The sequence below is a fragment of the Myxocyprinus asiaticus genome, chromosome 12 (assembly GCF_019703515.2).
Source record: "Myxocyprinus asiaticus isolate MX2 ecotype Aquarium Trade chromosome 12, UBuf_Myxa_2, whole genome shotgun sequence".
Taxonomy (NCBI): Eukaryota; Metazoa; Chordata; class Actinopteri; order Cypriniformes; family Catostomidae; genus Myxocyprinus; species Myxocyprinus asiaticus.
Window position 1 is genome coordinate 5,202,826 of NC_059355.1, and position 22,863 is coordinate 5,225,688.

Here is a 22,863-nt window from a genome sequence, read left to right on the forward strand (position 1 = left end):
TATCAGGCCGCCACGGACACGCCATTCAAAGAAAACTCAATTTAGCATCGCCAAGGCCTTTAGATTAGACTGACCGAATATGATGTTGATCTGATTTAATCTCTGGGAGGAGTTCGTTAAAGTATGAGGCCTGGAAATGTCAAAAACTAAGCAAAAATTGAAGAGAAAAATCACAATGGCTGACTTCCTGTTGGGTTTAGGATATGGTTCTAAGAGACTTTTTTGTACGTGTTGACATGTTACATATGCCTACTGATTTTCTTACACGTAGGTGAAACGTGGCATGAGGGCTGCTTCGTTGAAATATGTTAGGTGGTGTTATCGAGCCATTTTGCCAAAATTAATTCTAAAACCAATATTAAATTTTCCCCATTTCTGAGATGTGTGCAAAGTTTCAGGAGTTTTCGAGTATGTTTAGGCCCTCAAAAATGTGATTCATTTGAGAAAAAAATAATAAACGCCTAGAAGAACAATAGAGCCCTCGCACCATCAGTGCTCTGGCCCTAACGAAGCGTTTGTTCAACCAAAAAAAAAAAAAACTTCTGTTTTCACTCCTTTAAGGGTCATTGTAACTGATAATAATAATTGTGTAATGCCATATACCGTGAAACCGTAATATTTTCTGAGACGGTTGTCGTACCGTGAAAATCTCATACCGTTCCAACCCTTGTCATTTGTCACATTTGAAAATGTATTAATTTATATTCTATGTACACTTTTTCATTTTAAAAAATTTATTTTCAAATATATATATATATTTTTATATTGGCAGACTTGGTCCTCCATACCTAGTGTGGCAGAAATTACACACTTCACTTTTGAGTCCACAAGTAGTACATAAAAGGCCACGAGGGGGTAGGCTTGCTCAATCTGTATCATCTGATTACTCAAGAACATTTTAGAGTCAGGTTTAGCCAATTTTACCCAAAGCCATTTATTAAAATGCTTTTGCACTTAAAGAGTACACAGTGTTTGGTATAACAGAAAGTGTCATTATTATTTGAAACAAATTTTTCCAAACATAATGTATTATTCGCTGTTATTTGTTGTAATATTTCTATGAAAGATATCAGTGATCCAAGCCATCAAAATTGTCAAGTAGCTATACTACTGTAGTTCAGTTGCTCAATGCGCTGCCACTCATCCAAGTGGCTTCCTCAGTTAAACACTTGAGCAACTGAGAACCGCATGCAATTGTGTATTGAATAACTCTACTGGACATCCTTGTTGCAATATTACTACACTGCAACTGAAACTCACTGATCAACTGCTCTTGATCTACATAAGAATATTTCATCTATTACAATGACATTACAGTGGTTATCACAACATAAAATGAGTATGACATTTGAAAGAAAAAAAAATCAAGATGTAAGCCAACATGCAGGCAATTTGGCAACAGATTTATTTAAATAAATTAACCAAGAGCTGGGGTTCAAAAGTCCATATTGATTCCATTTAAACATGGACATAAAGTTTAAAGATTCTGAAAATGTTGAAGATTCTACACTATTTATGGCACTGATCAAATGTAAAAAAGCTTGTTGCATTAACCATGTCAACTCCTTTGTACAAAAGCTTAGATTCCCTTGGAACTTTCTCAATTCATGTTGAGATAACATACAGTAGATCCGAAAACTTGTGGAGTCCATGCCAGCTTGAGGGCAGGTTGTCATTAATGCAGTGTTATTTGTTTCAATGAAACTTTCCCCTTAAATTGTTATACTGGTAATATAATTTGTAATTAAATACTGAATTACATTTTCTGTCCTTAGCTTTCAACCGTGCTCAAAAACATCAGCACTAATTGATCCACTCTCACGTTTCCTCCCTTTATGCTTTTTAATGAAAAAATATCAAAGGGAAAAGCGTGTTTTCAAATTATGAATATGTCCATTTCAGTCAAATCATGATAAGTTCATAATCTGTATTAATACCATGAATTAAATGACAAATTACAGTGAAAGCAGCAAAAAAAACATGACCCTCAGTAAAAAACGAATTCGCTCGATCAGATGCTAAACAGCTCAGTTTTGTTCAGTCACTGCCAGCAGCACAAAGACAGTCTTCGTCTCTCTTATAAGAGCACTTATAGCATTGCAAGGAACACTGGATAGAAACAAACTTGGCGAGGGAAAAAGCTTGGCGAAAGCTTGTTTAAATACTCAGAAGACAATCCAAGTCCTCATCTGTAACTATTTATTAAAATAGTTGAGCTCAATATTTATGAGCATCAAAATTAGACTTTAATATTTTTGACTGGCCCATTTCCATCTTCCACCCTAGATAGGCAATACCTCAAAAGCAGGTTTGTGGCTGAGACCCCGCAGGAGTTATTTAATCATATTTGATTAGCTTGGTGGTTTCTCTTCAGGCCCGAGGGATAAACTGCAGGTTAATGGGTTTAGAGGGAATGAGCAGGGTTCGGGTCTTGGGCTCTATCAGTGGGGCCCCTTTCTCGGCTTTAACCTCATAATGTTGAATCAGCTGCGGGATCAAAAGACCAAGGGTTAAATTCATGACACTGAGAGAGATAACGAGATGCCTAAAGTTTAAACATCAACTTCAAATTAGTTATTAAGACACAGATATGAGTACGCAGACTAAAAAAGCACAATGAAAGCCAGCGAGAGATTTCTTTTCTTTTCTTTGCTTTTGTTCTTGGTCTAACACAGAGTATTTTGGAACAGAAATGGAACCTACAGATAATCTGCGAATGGATCATACTCACTCTACTCAGTGCAAAGTACATTTCCAGCTCTGCAACCCTCTTTCCCACGCAGGCCCGTACGCCAACCCCAAACGGGACTGAACTGTAAGGGTGATGCTGAGAGCGACACGGGCTCCCCCTCAGCCAGCGCTCTGGAACAAAGCGCTCTGCATTCGGAAACTCACTTTCATCGTGACTCACAGCGTAGTGGCAAAGATGGAACTGTGTCTGTGAGAGAATGAACGATAGGGAGAAAGAGAGAACACAAACACTGGAGTTAGGATTTGAAATATTAAATTAGATATAGAGTTAGGTATACTATTTCAGACTCTTTGTACATGTATGTCTGACACAACAAGTGGTTACCTTCTTAGGGAACCAATAATTATCCACAATTACTTCCGTGTCCACAGTCAGGCGTCCATTACCAGGGACAACAGGATACATCCTATGATTAAAGGGGTCATATCAAGAGAAATCAAATTGTCTATTGTACTATTGAAGCCAAGGTGCGAAAACATCTCTTTCCAAAATCATTGCATTTATGATGTCCAAAAAATCAAATGCATTAACACACAAGTGCCTAAATTTACATGGCAATAACACTTATTTGGTAATCATTAACTTAGCTCTCCCAGTCACAGTGATGCTATTATTCCTAAACACCAGAAGAGCTAACCATACATGTGTAAAAGTCCTCCTCCTAGGTATATCCTGAAGGATCCCTACATTAGCTGAAGTTTACTTTTAACAGGGTCTCTGATCTCTTTACTCTGATCTTAGCAGTGCATAGGGCTCATTTGAGTGAAGATTGTTTTGCGACACTTTGCAAAGTGTGTGTTATTGAAAAATGGGGCAGAAAAAATATTATCCACATTTTTAAAAAGCATTTAATTAGCACTTTATTATGTACACCTGTACACCTACTTATTCATGCGATTATCTAATCAGCCTATCGTGTGGCAGCAGTGCAATGCATAAAATCATGCAGATATGGGTCAGGAGCTTCAGTTAATGTTCACATCAACCATCAGAATGGGGAAAATTGTGATCTCAGTGATTTCGACAGTGGCATGATTGTTGGTGCCAGATGGGCTGGTTTGAGTATTTCTGTAACTGCTGATCTCCTGGGATTTTCACACACAACAGTCTCTAGCGTTTACTCCAAATGGTGCTAAAAACAAAAACATCAAGTGAAGGGCAGTTCTGCGGACAGAAACGTCTTGTTGATGGGAGAGGTCAACGGAGAATGGCCAGACTGGTTCGAGCGAAATGAAAGGCTACGGTAACTCAGATAACCACTCTGTACAACTGTAGTGAGCAGAATAGCATCTCAGAATGCACAACGGATGGGCTACAACAGCAGAAGACCTAGTTGGGCACTTTATTAGGACCATAGTGAGTGTTTGTGTGAATGTTTACTTAGTAGTTTTCTTTATTTACTTTAATGTTTTACTTATTATTGCCTTAATTTAAAAAAAAAATATATTTTTTTATAATTATATATTTTTTAATAATTGATTTATTTTTATAGTCATTTTTTTTTTTTTACTTTACTTTTAATTTCTGACCATTTCTGATATGTGAAGTACTTTGAGCTGCACTTGATGCATGAAAGGTGCTATACAAATAAAATGTATTATTATTATTATTTTTATTAAATTGAAACTGACAGCAAACCTGCAGCTTGCATGTGACCACAGCAAAGCACTGTTACTCATTTCACATGTGAAAAGGGCATTTACATAGAAGTCTTCCAGGCACAGCACAAAATCAATGGCTGTTTACTTATAAGGATCAGAGAGAGTGTGGAAAATAGTCATGAAAAAAAATTAATTATAAAATATAAAAAAAAACTTTGACAAATATTGTTAGTGGAAATCAAGGAAAAAGGAAATCACCCTCTTTATACAGTACAATTATTTAAACCATACTGACTCACTATTTTTAACAAAACATTCAAGCTGTTACAAGATTATACATGCCATTGCAATTACAAACCAAAATCGTTCCAGAGTTAATTTCTCTCTTAAAGGGGTCTTTCCAAGGGAAACTCTCATCTGCTTTCCAAATGCTTCAGAGATATTTTCAATGTTGTGACTCAGGGGACCCAATGAAATTCAACATCTAACCAAAATTAATCCACACATTTGCACAATCAGCTTCATAAAACTTCACCACTTGAATTAATTCCATAACTCGTACTTGCTGAATTATTGTGCATATAAATATGTAGCTCCAGGGCGCCGTACGATTACAAATAAATAAATAAATAAATAAATTGAGAACTAATAATCTCTGCCCACAATTATGAAATCTATGCTCTCATTTTATAAACTGTACTTGTGGATTTGTAAACTATTCCCTCAGTTTAACAATTAATGTCCAGTCGGGGCCTGGGTAGCTCAGTGGTAAAATACACTGGCTACCAACCCTGGAGTTCGCTAGTTCAAATCCAGGGCGTGCTGAGTGACTCCAGCCAGGTCTCCTAAGCAACCAAATTGGCCCAGTTGCTAGGGAGGGTAGAGTCACATGGGGTAACCTCCTCGTGGTCGCTATAATGTGGTTCGTTCTCAGTGGGGCGCATGGTGAGTTGAGTGTGGTTGCCGCGGTGGATGGCGTGAAGCCTCCACACGCGTTATGTCTCCATGGCAAAGCGCTCAACAAGCCACGTGATAAGATGCGCGGTTTGATGTTCTCAGATGCGGAGGAAACTGGGATTCATCCTCCGCCACCCGGATTGAGGCGAATCACTACACGACCACAAGGACTTAAAAGCACATTGGGAATTGGGCATTCCAAATTGGGAGAAAAAGGGGAAAAATCCCCCCCAAAAAAAACAAATGCGAAAAAACATTTAAACATTTTTTATGTCCAGTGACTTAAAACTCTACCCTCAATTAATCAAGCGGTACTTCGTACACTGCACCCTCCATTCAGCAATCAGTACTCACATATTTAAAAAACGACATCCTCCTTTTATCAATCAGTAATCACTGATTTAGAAACTGTACTTTTCATTTAGCAATCAATACTCACAGATTTAGAAATGTTACCCTCAATTTAGCTCACTGACCTTAGACTTAATTATTCATGGGTGATGAATCATAAAATATTGATCAAACATTAAAACACCATTAAGATACCACAACATCTTCTATTGGATGGTGTTAAATTAAAGAATCTTGCACCCAAGCTGTATCCTAACAATCTGTCACTCTCATACACACATAAAACCCTCTAGAGATAGACCGGTATATCGGTTTTACTGATTAATCGGAGCCGATAGTTGCTTTTTGGAATTATCGGTTATCTGCAAAAATCTTTGCTCATAGTTTCCAATAGTTTTAATCTAGTGAATGTAGGCTATAAAAAGCTTAATTTGGAAAATACTTAAATTTAGAGGATTGTAACAGAGCCAAGTCTCTGTCATTTCAAAATAAGTAAGTGTATGTACCCCTACCTGAGAGTTTCTTTGATAATCGCCTTCATGTAGAGCATCCTGGTCAGGTGTTCTGTGGTGGGCGGCTCTTTATTAGGACACACCGACACAATCTCGTCATAGAGGCGTTTTTGTACCTCTGATTCACGCGCAAGGTGGTATAAGGTCCATGATAGTGTGTTCGAGGTCTGTCGAGCACAAAGAAAAGACTGTAAAACATATTATCAAATAATCTCTTTATAGACCTCAGTGTTAGGAAGGCAACACACGCAGATGGATGGTGAACCCAGATGCGGGAACTTTGACACACAGGTAAGAGAACAGGTGAGAAGAATGATGATTTTTAGAATAATACAGTTCGCTGTAGACAGACACTGATGATAAATAACAATGATGATGAGAGCACGAAGACAGATGACACTGCTGTGGAAGAGTAGTGAGGTCTGTGTGATCCTAAGGGAGACTAGACAGTGATTGTGTGGCTGTGACGGGTACTTGAGCTGTTGTTGACTGCTAGTGAAACTGTGTGCAGGTGATTAGAAGCTCGGGGAGAGTGACTGGGGCAAGGGAGAGCCCGGTGGAGGCGTGAAACTCGGCTGATTTAACGATACAGACATTTGATTGGTTAAGTGAATTATGCCCAAGTGGTGAGGGGGTGGGGCAGCAATGTTCGTTGTACTCTCTTTCTCATTATCAACACAAAGCTATCATAACGTGCACAGAAACAGGTCAAGACAACAAGGAATGCTGCATAGCAGGTTATCATACCTGTCTGTATCGGTGAATGTGGGACACAATTAAACTGAAGCAATTCACATTGACAGACTCAAGGTCATAAACAACCAATCCATTATAGCATCAGTATAAGTTTTATTACTTATCCACAAATATCAAGGTTGAGAGTAATGGCTTTCTTTGATGTGTGTGTGTGTGTGTGTATGGCTCTGTTCCAAAAACTAGTGAGCTGCCTAGGTAGCATTTTAAGGTATTTTAGGGATGCTCCCGAAACTATTCTGAAAGGTAGAGATGGTTATTTTGGCTTCTAAGATACCTACTTTTGGGGATGAAATTCTAAGGCCACATCCACCCTACTGTAAAAAATAAATAAATACAAATTTGAGTACCCTTAAAAAAAGTAAAGCAACCAGCTGCAACACATTTTAAGTTTACTCAGCTTCAGGCAAATTAGTTATACTAACTTAACCATTCAAGTTGGATTGTAAGTTCCATAAACTCAATACAATAAGTTTAGCCAACTTTATTATGAAGTTCCATATACTTGCATTTTAAAGAACGGCTGTCCATTTTCTATATAATGTTCTATATTCTTGAAAATGAAAGGTATTCTTTATTAAGCAGATCCACATTTTTTATAAGATCACGTGTCAGCCATACCAAGATAATATGTAACTTTTTACAGCAAAACAACATTAAAAACACACATAAAGCTAAAACATCTATTAATTCAAAACACATTATTTACAAATGATTTACATGTCCTCAACGCACTTATAATAACTTTATCCATTAAATAAATTAAAGCGCAAGGGATTGTGGGTATTGCCTTCAGCCACAGTGCTTTTCCAGTGGGGATGCTCAGTAGCAGATGCAACAATGTGAAGTTCATAGGGCTTAGCCTTATATGGTTCCCACAGATGTTATCCAGTAGTCGAAACTGCAGTATCGCTGGCTTTATAGACATACAACTGTAATACTGAAGTTTCAGTTTCACAGAGGGTCAAGGACAATCCTATGCAGTTTTTTCAACTAGTAGCGTAAGGTTACTATTTAACAATATACAATCCAACATCCAGATGAAAAGATTACTTATAAATATTAACATATCATAAATACATTGGGGGGTGGGGGCATCAGTGATCAAACTTTGCATGCTCAAAAGCCTGTAGGTTCTATCTTCACCACCAAACGTGACATTGTATATGCTCACTGTTTAAAATTTTAAGTTTCTCTGACTTGGCATAAAAGTTGACTATTGATTAAGTACTCTCTAGATAGTTTTATCAACTTTTAAAATTGAGTTTATCTTACAAAACTGAAGCTGGATTTTTTTACCATGATACGGTTGGTGCTGGGCAGTAACAGATTACATGTAATCTGGATTAAGTAATCAGATTACAAAAATCAAGTACATGTAATTGGATTACATTACAATTTAAAATACTCCTAATTGGATTACAGTTACTTTTTATAGATTACATGATTATATATTAACAAGGGAATAGCAGTAAAATGTTAATAATTTATTGACCATCCTAATCATTCTCTTTTTTTTAATCTTTTACATTTTATATTCTACATCAGCATACCTCTGATAAAAGTTCAGTAAGTCTTCGAGTGTTTTCGGAAAAGAGGGGGAGGGTTGTGGTATTGCACTCAGAACTGATACTCGCTACTAGCCAATCAAGTGAAGGAGCGGTCTACCTCAGCATTTAACCACTGGATCTATAGAGATAACTTCATTTTTAAGAAGACACGGGGCAAAAACATCACTGTGCAATGCAAACTCTGCCTTCCATAAGTTAATATCCTGTCAACTGCGAAGGATTCTACATCAAATCTAAAGCATTTGGAGGCATGTTTGCATGTTTTCTAACCAACTCAAACACATTTTTTTCAATTATTACTTGAATTATCACTCTGTGTGATATATCCATGTCGCAATGTCTTTGGAAGGTTTTTGTCCATCACCACAATTGTACAGAGCGGTTATCTGAGTAACTGTAGACTTTGTCAGTTCGAACCAGTCTGGCCATTCTCTGTTGACCTCTCTCATCAACAAGGCGTTTCCGTCCACAGAACTGTGGTGTTTTTGGCACCATTCGGAGTAAATTCTAGAGACTGTTGTGTGTGAAAATCCCAGGAGATCAGCAGTTACAGAAATACTCAAACCAGCCCATCTGACATCAACAATCATCCATGCGATTATCTAATCAGCCAATCGTGTGGCAGCAGTGAAGTGCATAAAATCATGCAGATACGGGTCAGGAGCTTCAGTTAATGTTCACATCAACCATCAGAATGCGGAAAAAATGTGATCTCAGTGATTTGGACCGTTGCATGATTGTTGGTGCCAAATGGGCTGGCTCGAAAAATGTACCACTACCGGTCAAAAGTTTTGAAACACTTGACTGAAATGTTTCACATGATCTTAAAAATCTTTTGATCTGAAGGCGTATGCTTAAATGTTTGAAATTAGTTTTGTAGACAAAAATATAATTGTGCCACCATATTAATTTGTTTCATTACAAAACTAAAATTTAATTTAAAAAAAAAAAGTTTTTGAAATTGATGACTTGGACCAAATAATAGAGAAAAGCAGCCAATAAGTGCCCAACATAGATGGGAACTCCTTCAATACTGTTTAAAAAGCATCCCAGGGTGATACCTCAAGAAGTTGGTTGAGAAAATGTCAAGAGTACATGTCTGCAAATCTACTTTGAAGATGCTGAAATATAACACAGTTTTGATTTATTTTGGATTTTGTTTAGTCACAACATAATTCCCATAGTTCCATTTATGTTATTCCATAGTTTTGATGACTTTACTATTATTCTAAAATGTAAAAAAAAAATTATAATAAAGAATGAGTAAGTGTTTCAAAACTTTTGACCGGTAGTGTATATGATCCACTTCATGTGTAATGAAAACTTTGAGACTTTTTTGTGACGCTGACTCACAAATATAAGTGGTCTGATATCTTACTCCACATGGATGGCGTTTGTGAAATGGTGAAATTGCATGACCACATTTATGTTAATGTGCCTGTCCATAATTTTATAAACTCCAGTAAGAAACGCCTGTTAAACTCAAACATATTTGAGTCTGTCGTTGATAGAGGGCCTAGACCTCAATTAGCATCACGAGGGAAAACATGAATATAACATTCATACTTTTGCATTTGCAATCATTTATCTGAATTTGAGGATATAAGCACCCCTCGAACGATTAAACCATGCGTCAGTTGAAAGTAATCCAAAATTAATCCAAAAGTAATCAGATTAGATTACTCCAAAAATGTAATCTACAAGCTTACGTTACTGATTGAATTTTTTGTCATGCAATTTGTAATCGGTACCTGATTACAATTCACAAGTAATCCGCCCAGCATTGGATACGGTTACACCTGGAAACGCATTAATTTCATTAAGTTTACGCCCTCTCATCCACACTAGAATGGCATTTTCCTCCATGGAAAACGGAGCATTTAGAAAACGCTCTCCATAACCGCATACTTTGGAAAACGAAGACATTAAGAAACTGAAAATGTGTGGATATGGCCTAAGACCCCGTTTAAACCTGGTATTAAGATGCATTTTTGGTGATTTCAACGGGGTCTAAAATGTTTTGTGATCGGATCAAATCGGCTTTAAAAGGAAAAACCGTCCAATTGGAAAAATTAAAAAAGCGGATATATTCACAAGCATGAGAAATTCACGGATCTTCTTCAGTGTGTCTGACATCTGCAGCTCAGATTAATATAGGTAATCCACTAAAATAATGGACAAATCTGCTCAAAATGTTGCGTTTGTGCTTAGATTAAATTGCAGCTGCATCTGGGAGAAATAGCGTGCCGTTTTATAAAATACACAGATAAAAAAAAATTCACTCAATATTTGTTTGTGCTATGTATTTGTATGCTTACAGGACCATTTTGTTAGTTCAGCAACAGGCTAAGGGGGTCATGATGTGAAGAATAACATTTTCCTTGATCTTTAAACATATAAGAGGTCATTGCACTATAAAAACATACTGCAAGTTGCAGAACTCAAAACTTCCTCCTCACTGCAAAAAGAGCATTTTTTGAAACCAAGCCACCAAAGCAATTAGTTCTCGAATTACTCCACAATATTATGTCACACTGTGGTAGACAGTTGGATTTGTCCTCCTCCACATCAACGCCTACTTCACCTTATCACTTCCGTAGCCCCGCCCAGTAGCGGTGAACAGTGAGATGGCAAGTAGAGAGAGCAGGTCAATCAAGAGCAGAGAGCCAATCATAATAGTGGGCGTTTACTGTCAAGTCTTAAAGGAGAAGCAGCACCAAAATTGAGCATTTCTGACAGAGGGTCAGAATATGGGTGGAAAATGATCATGTTTTACAAATATATGACTGTGTTTTAAGCAAAAAACTTTACTACTATTATAAGTGAACCGCAAGGAACATATTAAAATAACTTAAAGAAGGCCTGTCGAGACCCCTTTAACATCATATTCTAGCAAAATCAATGGTAAGTTGATTTTCCAATGCACTTTGCTCTAGGTTTTGGAACAGGGCCTATTTGTGTTTGCGCTTCCCTATCACAGGTAGCTAATTTCTTTCTTGGTTTCTGCACGTATAGTTGGGAAACACCAACTAATTACATCAATTAAATTACATCTGTAACATGACTAACTTCTGAGTAACAGAAACACACACTGTTTGATCTACTGTACTTCTTTGTTCTTACCGTATCCACACCACCCAGCAGAAGCTCTGTGATGCTGATATACACCTCGGCTAAGCTGAGTTTGTTGCTGGACAACAGGTATGTGAGATACATGCCCTCCACCTGCTCTCCACGATCAATCTGAGCTTGTATCTGCTTCACCTTCTTGTCAATCAGATGTCGGGCTGAACAACAGTAGAAGTCACACACACAAACACACAGACAGATAGAATCAGCAATGGGTTATGCTGCTGTTTCCCAATCTGATTTGTCCTTCAACTCCACCATATCAGATGTGTCACACATGCAGTCATTTAGGTGACATTTTTTATTATCCTAACCAACTTCTGGGTTCAATACAGTTTAAGCTCTTTTGTAAGCGCTTGCGACATGTGTTCGATTACCAAAGACAATGATTCAACACGTCGACAGTGTGTTGTAAAAGGTGCTGAAAATCAGTCAATTACCGTATTGAAGGGCTGTGTGTTTTTTGGATTCAGTCTGTATTATTGATGAACATATGCAGATGTCTTTGGTTTTTAAATTGCATTTCATAACACTGTCTTGCACTATAAGTGTTAAAATTTAAAGGTGCACTCAGTAACTTTTTGCTCGTGTCATCTTGAACTTACAGTGACACCTAGTGGTGTGGATGCAGCATCATTTAAAATCAATAGTTTTCAGTCACAGATGCCATTGTAGAAATTCACTGTTCACAATCAGCCATGATCAATTTAATCCAAGTGAGAAAGTGTCCAATAACAAGACGATTACTGAGTTTAAGCTAGTAGTATTCAGCTGGTCATGTGATTCTAAAATGGCAGCCCCCATGAGGGTGCCCCTGCCCCATGTAGAATAAAACAGCTTTTGTTTTTTTTTCCTTTTTTGTTTTTTTCACCCAATTTGGAATGCCCATTTCCCAGTGCGCTTTTAAGTCCTCGTGGTCGCGTAGAGATTCACCTCAGTCCGGGTGGCGGAGGATGAATCCCAGTTGCCTCCGCGTCTAAGACCATCAACCCGCGCATCTTATCACGTGGCTTGTTAAGCGCGTTGCCACGGAGACATAGTGCGTGTGGAGGCTTCACGCCATCCACCGGGGCATCCGCGTTCAACTCACCATGCACCCCACCGAGAACGAACCACATTATAGCAACCACGAGGAGGTTACCCCATGTGACTCTACCCTCCCTAGCAACTGGGCCAATTTGGTTGCTTAGGAGACCTGGCTGGAGTCACTCAGCACACCCTGTGATTCGAACTAGCCCTCATCTCATGTGAGTGAGATGTGTTTCAAAATTACTATTAATTTCTTGAGTACATTTTTTTTTTGAAACATTACTGAGTGCACCTTAAAGACATGTCAAGTAAAAAATAGCTCTTTTAAAAATGACTCTCGATACCCCTGTGTTCTGTTGCACTCCGTCGCGCTGTCTTTGAACACAGGAACACATCCTGTGTGAACGCCCCATAAGAAATGCATCAGATTGGTGTCTGGAGATTGGAGAACATGACATCCAACCTGCCTAATTATACAGGGGTTCCCTAAATGACTCGTTCAGACAACGACGACTAGTCGATTATGAAAACATGTAGTCTTGCTCATCCCTAAGATGTACTTGATTCATTCATTCACATACACAGTCGCTCTTCACCTCAGCATACCTACGTCATACAAGTCATCCCACGCCTGGACAAACCGTTTCCAGAAGGGGAGGATGCGACGTGTCCAGCGCGGGAAGAATAGAACAGTCTCAGAGAGCGTCAACATGTCGTTAACAGCAGATATGAAGCGAAGAGTGTCTGTGGGAATATCCTCCTGTAAACAACCTAACCGTGTTTCAAACAGGACAGAGGAGATTCCTGAACAGAGAAACAAAGAGAGTCGATGTAAAAAGCAGATTAGGCTCAGTTAGATTTGTTTCCAACATCAATGCAAACAGCTCTGGGATATTGCAGCCCTTCTATATCCAGTGCTATTGTATCGTCAACAAAATCTACAGAAAAAGCTTATTGAAAACATTTTCCTTAACTGGAAACAAAAATGTATCAGTATATATATATATATATATATATATATAAAAATACATATCAGTTCCCACTTGAAATATATCTTATAAAAATTAAATGTCAGTCTTTTCAAAGCTGTGTTTTTTTATTGTGGTGGGCATGAATGGAATGGAATGGAATAATAAATGAGAGATATATCTCAAAAGCCTGTTGTATCATATTTGGGCATTCAGAAGGGCCCACTTTTTTTCTTTTTGCCTAGGGCCCCCAGAGTCCCTAGGATCACCTCTGATTAGAACTCGCCCAGTGTTTGTTTATCTGCCGAAACGGAAAAACCTGCAGGCAGTGCCGGTCCTAGCCTTTTGGGGGCCCTTAGCAATACTTTGTGTGGGGGGCCCCCATTAATGTGTCCGTAAACCGCAAACCGACCCCCTTTCTATCAAAGGAATATTTTGGGTTCAATGCAAGTTAAGCTCAATCAACAGCATTTGTTGCATAATGTCGATTACCACAAAAATTAATTTCAACTCGTCGCTCCTTTTCTTTAAAAAAGCAAATATCGAGGTTACGGTGAGGCACTTACATTAGAAGTGAATGGGGGCCAATTTTTGGAGGGTTTAAACACAAATGTGAAGTTTATAATTTTATAAAAGCACTTTAGCAAAATCAGGAAAGATTTCACAGCAAAAAGACACGTGCATCACAAAACGAATGCAGACATTTTTACCAGGAGGCATGATTGGATCATATTGAGAAGGATGGAAATACCAGATGTATACAGGGCCATACACACCCTCAAAGCCAAATTTGTAGAGCTCAGCGGCCAGGTCGTTGATGGTGACCTGGTCCTGACTGCGCAGACGCAGAAGCTCCAAGCGCTTTAACAGATCAGACACCACCTCGTGAATGATGGGCGCATACGCTGATACTTCCTTCAGAATGAGCATCTTTGGGTTCAGAGCACTGCGCATGCGATACCACTCAGGGCCTGTGCTGAGAGATGCAGATAGAAAGATTCCAGATGGGTCAATTACAAAGGAATGCAAAACACTTGAAAGAAATGATAACAAAATACCATCAAAATCAAAAAATATAACACACTCTAAGCAAATGGGAGAAAAAAAAATGCCACTGAATAGTAGTGTAAGGTATTAAATGTGTCGTTAAAATAGTCGCAAAAATGAAAACAACCAAACTCTTTTCTATATATCCGCAATGGGGCCTCTGGGGAGAGAGGGGGGCCTGCAACGGCCAACCGAAAGAGTACGATTGAAACGACCGCAAGCCCGGGTTTGGAACGACATGAGGGTGGGTAAAAAATGACATCATTTTTTATTATTGGGTGAACTATTGCTTTAAAGTGAAGGTAATCCATAAACTGTAGTAAGCTGGGGCAGAAAAGCTGATCAAATGAACAAAAAGTCTTGATTTTGAGCATGTTGACACATTTATTCTCTTTGGCACTAAGCAGTGTGATAGTCCATTGTGTAAATGTGTGGGTAAGAGAGACATGCATACTCCACATTAAGTCCATACGCTTGTCCCCTCATGTCTCTGTACTCTCTCCAGTGTGACAGGTCCGTCCGCACCGGGTACCGGCCCTCCTGTCTGATGACCTGTGCGATCAGTTCTGCTGTCGCTACATTCACCAAATCAAATGGCCCAAACCGGGAGCGCCAGATTGGACCATACAGGCGTTTGTGCTCCACCTACAAAATGGAGAAAAAAAATCACTGTATATTGGTAATTTGTAATTTAGCTTACACCTTTACTCAAAGGGACACTTATAACATTTGGCCAAACACCAAATTTCAGTTGAGCCAGAAGTTCAAACAAACAGAGGAACTAACATGCACAGGCCACACTCAGATACTGTTTTGCTGTTTACAGAGTCTAGGGCTGTGTTGTACCCTAGTTTCACTAAATGTTTTTTTTTTTTTTTAATGGGGAGGAAGTTTTGAGTTCTGAAATTTAAAATGTGGATTAATAGAACAATAGACTTGAAAGATCAATGAAAAGGTAATAATATAACCCCTTTAAAGGAATGTTCCAGGTTCAGTACAAGCTAAGCTTAATCAACAGCTAAATGTTTGTGGTTTTCAATATTATGCCACAAATGCTGTTGATTGAGCTTTACTTGTATTGAACCTGGAACATTTCTTTAAGTGCCTTGCTCTAGGTCTGGGACATAATGGTGCTTTATAGCTCATCTTGAGACCACCCCCTTCTAAATGTGCCCCGAGATCTGATTGTGAGAGGTTCGTTGGGTGGGAAAGGAGAAACAGGAAACTTGGGATTTCAACTCAAAGGTAGAACTTCAATTAAACAAACTAAAAATGGCTTTTCAGCACAACACTCAGCAGATCACAGTCACAACTCAACACAGTCTTTTTCTGTCTGGTAGCTCTCTCTCCTTTCGTCTCTGGCATTCTCCCCAGTGCTTACTGCAATCAGAAACAGGTGTTAGAAATTACAGCGCTCAGGTGTGTGCACCCTTACCACTTTATCTCACTCCGGACGAACGCTCGACCACACCCCGCTGCCACATATCCCCACCGCCCGACTCAGGCCGGGGAGTCATCCGGTCTGCCCACCACTCCCCATTTCTGGAAAGGAAGTCCGCGACAGCCATCTGCGGCCCCGTCTGTGGACCACCTCGAACCTAAATGGCTTAAGAGCCAGATACCAACGGGTGATCCGCGCGTTGGTATCTTTCATGCGGTGGAGCCATTGGAGTGGGGCATGATCTGAACAGAGGCTGAAGGCCCGCCCCAACAGGTAGTACCGGAGAGTGAGGATGGCCCACTTGATGGCAAGACACACTTTTTCAATGATGCTGTACTTAGTCTCCCTCAGTGAAAGCTTGCGACTATTGTACAGCACCGGGCGTTCCTCCCCCTCCACCACCTGCGAGAGCACTGCCCCCAACCCCCTGTCTGAAACGTCTACCTGTAAAATGAAAGGGAGAGAGAAACTGGGTGAATGTAGAAGCGGTCTGCCACAAACGCCTGTTGACACTGCTCTGTCCACCGGACCGGGTCTGGAGCTCCTTTTCTAGTGAGATCAGTCAGCGGGCTGGTGACATCCGAATAATTAGGCACAAACTTTTTATAATAGCCAGCCAGCCCCAGGAACTGGGGTCTTAGGTCTAGGGCAGGTCGCAATCGCCGCAGTTTTATCAATTTGGGGACAGACCTGCCCGTGGCCCAAGTGGAAAACCAGATACCATACCTCCACCCATCCAACTGCGCACTTCTTGGGGTTTGCCGTGAGTCCCGCCTGTCGCAGCGACCTCAGAACAGCCCTCAGATGCTGCATGTGCCGGTGCCAATACATTACTGTATATAATGATGTCATCCAGATAGGCAGTGGCATAAGCAGAGGGTGGTCTGGGGACTCGGTCCATAAGGCGCTGAAACATAGCCGGGGCCCCAAACAAACCGAAAAGAAGTGTCACAAATTGGTGTAAGCCAAACGGTGTGGAGAAAACCTTTTTTCGCAGGACATTGGCGTTAAGGGGATCTGCCAATAACCTTTTGTCAAATCCAGTGTCGAGTAAAAGCGAGCTATGCCCAACCGATTGAGTAACTCATCAATACGAGGCATTGGGTATGCATAAAATGTAGACACTGCATTGACTTTCCTATAATCCACACAGAACCATACAGACTCTTCACTCTTAGGAACTAGAACAACCAGGCTGGACCAATTGCTGTGGGATTCCTCTATTACTCCCATATCCAGCATTGCATCTAATTCTTCCCGAACTATTTTCTTTTTGTGCTCAGGCAGTCGGTAGGGACAGCTACGTACCACTAACACGGGCGCAGTCTCGATGTGGTGCTGGATGAGGTTTGTACGACCCAGCAGAGGAGAAAACACATCTGCAAATTCTTTCTGCAACTTGGCAACCTCTGTGACTTGATACGGTGAGAGGTGGACTCTACATGTGACCGGGGCGACATGATTGGCTTTTCTGTTCACCTCCGGTCCGAGCCCCGCCCTCTCCAGAACTACCGTTGCCAACATCACAGGGACCACCTCCCACCATAATTTCAGGAGGTTGAGATGGTATATTTGACGTGCATCACCTCTATCTGTTCGTTTTACCTCATAATCGAGATCTCCCACTCGTCGTGTGACCTCAAAGGGCCCACGCCGCTTGGTGAGTAATCTGGAGCTCAATGTGGGGAGTAATCCGAGCACTTTATCTCCCAGTACAAATTCCCTTAGCCAAGTACCCGTTATACAGTCGGCTTTGACGTTCCTGAGCTTGGAGCAAATTCTCCTGTGTTAGTTGACCCAAACTGTGGAGTTTTGCTCTAAGATCAAGAACGTATTGAATTTCATTTTTACTGTTTGAAGGTCCCTACTCCCAAGCCCATATGACTTTGAGCATGCCGCGCGGCCACCACCCATACAGCAGCTCAAATGGAGAAAACCCTGTGGAGGCTTGTGGGACCTCTTGAACTGCAAATAACAGAGGTTCGAGCCATTTATACCAATTTCTAGCATCCTCGTGCACAAACTTATTTTTCAGAGTTTTATTAAATCATTCCACCAACCCTTCTGTTTGTAGATGGTAAACACTAGTGCGAATCGATTTAATGCCCAATAATTCGTACAGTTTGCATAGTGTTCGTGACATAAATGTAGTGCCTTGATCAGTGAGGATTTCTTTTGGAATCCCCACTCGGGAGATTATTCTGAAGAGTGCCTCCGCAACACTACGTGCTGAGATGTTGCGCAGAGGCACTGTTTCTGGATATCGCGTTGCATTGTCCACCAGAACTAATACAAATCGATGTCTGCATGCTGTCCGCTCTAATGGCCCAACGAGGTCCATGCCAATTCTTTCAAAAGGGACCTCGATTAACGGAAGGGGGCACAATGGCGCTCTTGGTGTAGCTGACATTCACAGCATGCCACACACCACCTGCAAATATCCCCGTGAATGCCCGGCCAATAGAATCAGGCCATTAGTCGGTTCAGTGTCTTTTCCTGCCCTAAGTGAACCGCCATCGGATTATAATGAGCCGTCTGGAATAACATTTCCCGACGGCTCCGCGGTATTAACAATTGGGTTGTATCCTCTTTTGTCTAAGCGTCCTGCGTCACTCGATACAACAGCTCTTTTATAATAGCGAAATATGGATATGAAAGTGCGATGTTTGGCCGGAGCTGTTGACCATCAATAACTTTCACTTGCTCAAGGACATGTCTAAGTGTTTCGTCTCTTGACTGCTCTAGAGGGAAATCCCCTTCGGAAAATCCTCTAAGGACGGGAAGGGCCAAAGCCTCCCCCTCCCTTACGTCATCCTGACGTGGAGCTGACGAAGACCGCCCGGGCTCCGGATCGCGTACCGGTCCTCTGCTTGAGCTTGGAGCACCTCCTGGAATTGACGATCCTGGTCCTGGCGTCGCTCAAGCAGGGCCCGATGTTGCGCATGGTGCATACTGGCGAGGGACTTGATGACTTCCTTCAACTGTGAGGACTCCATGCTGGCATACTTCCTCCAAGACCTGGTTTTGGCACCAGTGTGAGAGGTTCGTTGGGTGGGAAAGGAGGAAACGGAAAACTTGGGATTTTAACTCAAATGTAGAACTTCAATTAGACAAACTAAAAATGGCTTTTCAGCACAACACTCAGCAGATCACAGTCACAATTCAACAGTCTTTTTCTGTCTGGTAGCTCTCTCTCTTTTCGTCTCTGGCGTGGTCCCTTTTTATCACTCTCCCAAGTGCTTACTGCAATCAGAAACAGGTGTTAGACATTATAGCACTCAGGTGTGTGTACCCTTACTGCTTTCTCTCTCTCCAGACAAACACTCAACCACGCCCCCGCCACCACACTGATCTAACGTGATCCGGAGTAAAAGCTCTATATCTTCATTCCACAAGGGGTTATCAGCTCTCAGCACCAGCATTTCCTAAATCTTTGAGATTAGAACATTTATGGTTGTTTCTTAAACTTTGGGCAATTTTAGCACTGTTTAATTCCAGAAAGTAAAGTCTGATTCCTTTGTCTTGCTATGGCTTATGTTACAGCACTCTTTTTATGTATCCTAAATAAACATTATTAAATAATACTTTCACAATTTTTGCATAATTTGGCAAAATTACAGCTTGATTGGAAATGACGACCAATAAACATATTTTGCTTACAAGTAATATTTACGTCGATTTTTTTATTTTTTTCCCTCAAATTTCCTCTCAAGAATGCTTTTCCTTGACACTTTTGTAGACATGGTGAACAAGCACACTAATTTGTTTTGAGCTCTTTTGGGCTCTATCATCTCACAGGACCTGAAGTGGGAGACCCACATAGACTCACATAAAAAAGACCCAGCAGAGGTTGTGCTTCAGCTGCTGAAGAATTTCAACCTGCCACAGTCGCTGCTGATACTGTTCTACTCAGCTCTGGTTTGGTCTGGTTCGGCTACTAAATCGGGCATTCTAAAGGACAGTCCGGATTGCTGAGAGAATTGTACACCTCCAGAGTAATAAAGGTTTGAAGATTGAACAGACTGATGTGAGAGACTCACTTTAACTTAAACACTTCAGTATCTTATACTAACAAATCTGACGTAAATAGTATTTAAATAAGTTTAGTACCATTTAAATGGACATTTTACAACAACATTACACATTTTGAACTCTCATTACTTATTAAATAATGTACCACATGATATATGGAAGATTTCCACAGGAAACAACTGGCAATTGGATCACAATTCGAATGCAGACCTCAACACTTAGTGCACGAAACAGAATGATGGTAATAATTAACAGATTTTTTATTTTATTTGATTTTTTATGATGATGATGATGTAATTAGAAACTCTTTCATTATTCAAGCCCAATGCATGCTGGGAACAACAGCTTCAAAAAGTTAAGGAACATTTACTCAAATTAGTGAATAAATACGACAAGGCTTTCTACTTTAGGAATGATACAAGTTGACGAATTGTAAAAATAACAAATAATCATAAATAATATTTACTTCCAAGCTAAAGCATAGACGTTTGAATAAAAAACAAATGTAAAACTGACTTAATATTTTCAAGTTCACGCTTAAACTTGGTCAATGTAGAAAATCCATTCACTTTTCTGCTATATTCACTTCACCTCAAAATAATTTTTTTGTGTACTTGGCAATAAAGCTCATTATTCTGATTCTGGAAAAAAAATAAAAAATAAATAAACTTTATTATGGGGAAATTTTTATGGTGTGATGAAAATGATGCCACAACTGCAGGATATCAGAAATTATTTTTAAAAAATGTATAGAAATCATTTTCACACAATAAAAATCGAAATGGTTTATGTTTGTGATATGTTTGTTCATGATAATTAGGCTACTTAATTATTATGTATGTAAAATATGCATCATGTACAAACTATTGATTTGGTAGTGACGTATTAATAACAGTTATAAAGTGCAACCAAACTCTACCCTGAGGTGGCATAAAAAGCACTTGACCTCTCAAACATGTGTTGATATTGAACCAACTTCATAGCTGTTTTAAACGTTGGAAATAAATGCATAAAAAGACGTTTTACCTGCATTGCGTGACTTTTATCCGCATATCCTTTCACGAAAAGCCAGTACGCTGTGGCGGCCAGACTGGGTCCCGGTAGGTCATCTATGGTTTTGCGTTTACCTGTCACTGCTGATGTGCTCTGCCAGTTTAAATCGCTAGTTTGCGACTTCAGGGTTCGCGCGACGACTTCATGAATTGGCGCAAAATTTCTAGCGCCACGAGCTGCGACGTGATCGGCTCTTACAAGAGCGGAGGAGAACATGATTAGCGGGATCTGTTGCTTTCGTTCTGCGCACTGTCACATCACAGTTGTTTTATGTCAAACACTGGGCGGGATTCTTCGGATGTGTCTCAAAATCTGGTGAGCTGCCTACTTAGGCATAACGCCCGAAAATGCTACTGCGCTCCAGAGCCTGTGATGTCCAAAAATGCTGTCTAGGTCTGCAGCTCACTAGGTTTTGAGGCACAGCCTTCGGATCGGGGGATTAGACGGAACATGCCCAATATTTGTTTATCTGCCGAAACGGAAAAACTTGCAGGCAGTGCCGGTCCTAGTCTTTTGGGGGCCCTTAGCAATGCTTTGTGTGGGGGGGCCCCGATCAGTGTGTCCGTAAACCGCAAAACGACTTATTACTTTTTATTGTGACAACTGGACTGTACTGATGAACTTGAGAATTGTCCCAGAAGGCAAACAAAATAAATAAATAAATAAATGTGATACTTCATTCAAAATGGCCTAACACAGTAATAGTGCAAAGTAAATGGTATCAGCTAAGTTTACAGACTAGTAATGGCAAAGTTTTTACAAAAAAGAAACAATAAAACAATGAGCAAGTGTAAACGAATAATGAATGAGATAAATGAAATCAAATAATGATTGACTGCTAAATGCTGGCCAAAAATAACGCTCTAGCGCCATGTAGCGTTCTTTAAAAATGATCACCGTTAATTGCTTTATTTGTCGCAAAATGTACCTGGAAATATGAAAGTATTTTTTTTTTTTTTTTTTTTAAGAAATCTAAACATATGAGCATATTTCTCTAAATGTGCACACTCTGGACTAAAAGTTCTAATGAATATTGTTTATTGAAGCACTGACATGTGGCCTATTCAGCAGAATTTGCATGATTAAATAGGTATGTACATTACTTTATTACATTCTGAAACACATGTGGCGTTTTGATTTTACATGCTGTGATTTTCTCATTCTCATTTTTCAGCTCCTGACGTGTAGTAGCTAACAATAGCCATGTCTGTCTATACGCATCTCGTTATGATTGCGCATGTCCGAAATGGAAACAAAATAGTAATTGTGATCATTACAATATCCCCCAAACCCCCTCCTCTACAGTTGACATTCAATTTATTTTTGCATGTTAAATATATATTTTTACCGTTATGGTTATGTTTGCATCATGGAGCTCTGCTGTTTGCAAAAACATAGCCTATCAGTACTAGACTGCTTTTAATGTCTTTGACAGCATGGGGCCCTCTGGCGGATCGGGGGCCCTATGCAACTTACGTATATAGGGAGGAGCGGCACTGTATACAGGCTTTACCGTTTAGCACTCTTTGCACTAAATTCAAATATTTCAGAAGCAGTGCAATAACATGTTCCGTGATACTTATGCATTTGTCATTTTTTGTATAGGCACATACCTTGAAGTCTTTGCAAAAAATCGTAATTTCCCACTCTTAAAGAAATATTCCGGG

The 22,863-nt window shown here is 39.9% G+C and overlaps 1 protein-coding gene across 1 annotated transcript; it reads right to left on the reverse strand.

The window, feature by feature from the left end:
- Positions 1-909: 909 nt before the first annotated feature.
- LOC127448847 (sterol 26-hydroxylase, mitochondrial-like) lies at positions 910-21,525 on the reverse strand. The gene is made up of 9 exons (XM_051711694.1): positions 21,170-21,525; positions 15,125-15,315; positions 14,400-14,599; positions 13,262-13,459; positions 11,621-11,784; positions 6,174-6,340; positions 3,077-3,158; positions 2,732-2,938; positions 910-2,487 (listed from the first exon to the last, which is right to left on the reverse strand). Exons 1-9 carry the CDS (start codon positions 21,410-21,412, stop codon positions 2,371-2,373), a joined length of 1,569 nt encoding a protein of 522 aa, XP_051567654.1. The 5' UTR covers positions 21,413-21,525; the 3' UTR covers positions 910-2,370.
- Between the last annotated feature and the right edge of the window lie 1,338 nt (positions 21,526-22,863).

Bases quoted from the DNA above. Each gene is read 5' to 3' on its own strand.
- LOC127448847 (XM_051711694.1), bottom strand. From the start codon at position 21,412: ATGTTCTCCTCCGCTCTTGTAAGAGCCGATCACGTCGCAGCTCGTGGC. The intron at 2,939-3,076 runs GTAACCACTTGT...ATTCTCTCACAG, and splicing joins ATTATTGGTTCCCTAAGAAG to ACACAGTTCCATCTTTGCCA. The intron at 2,488-2,731 runs GTGAGTATGATC...TTGATCCCGCAG, and splicing joins TGTACTTTGCACTGAGTAGA to CTGATTCAACATTATGAGGT.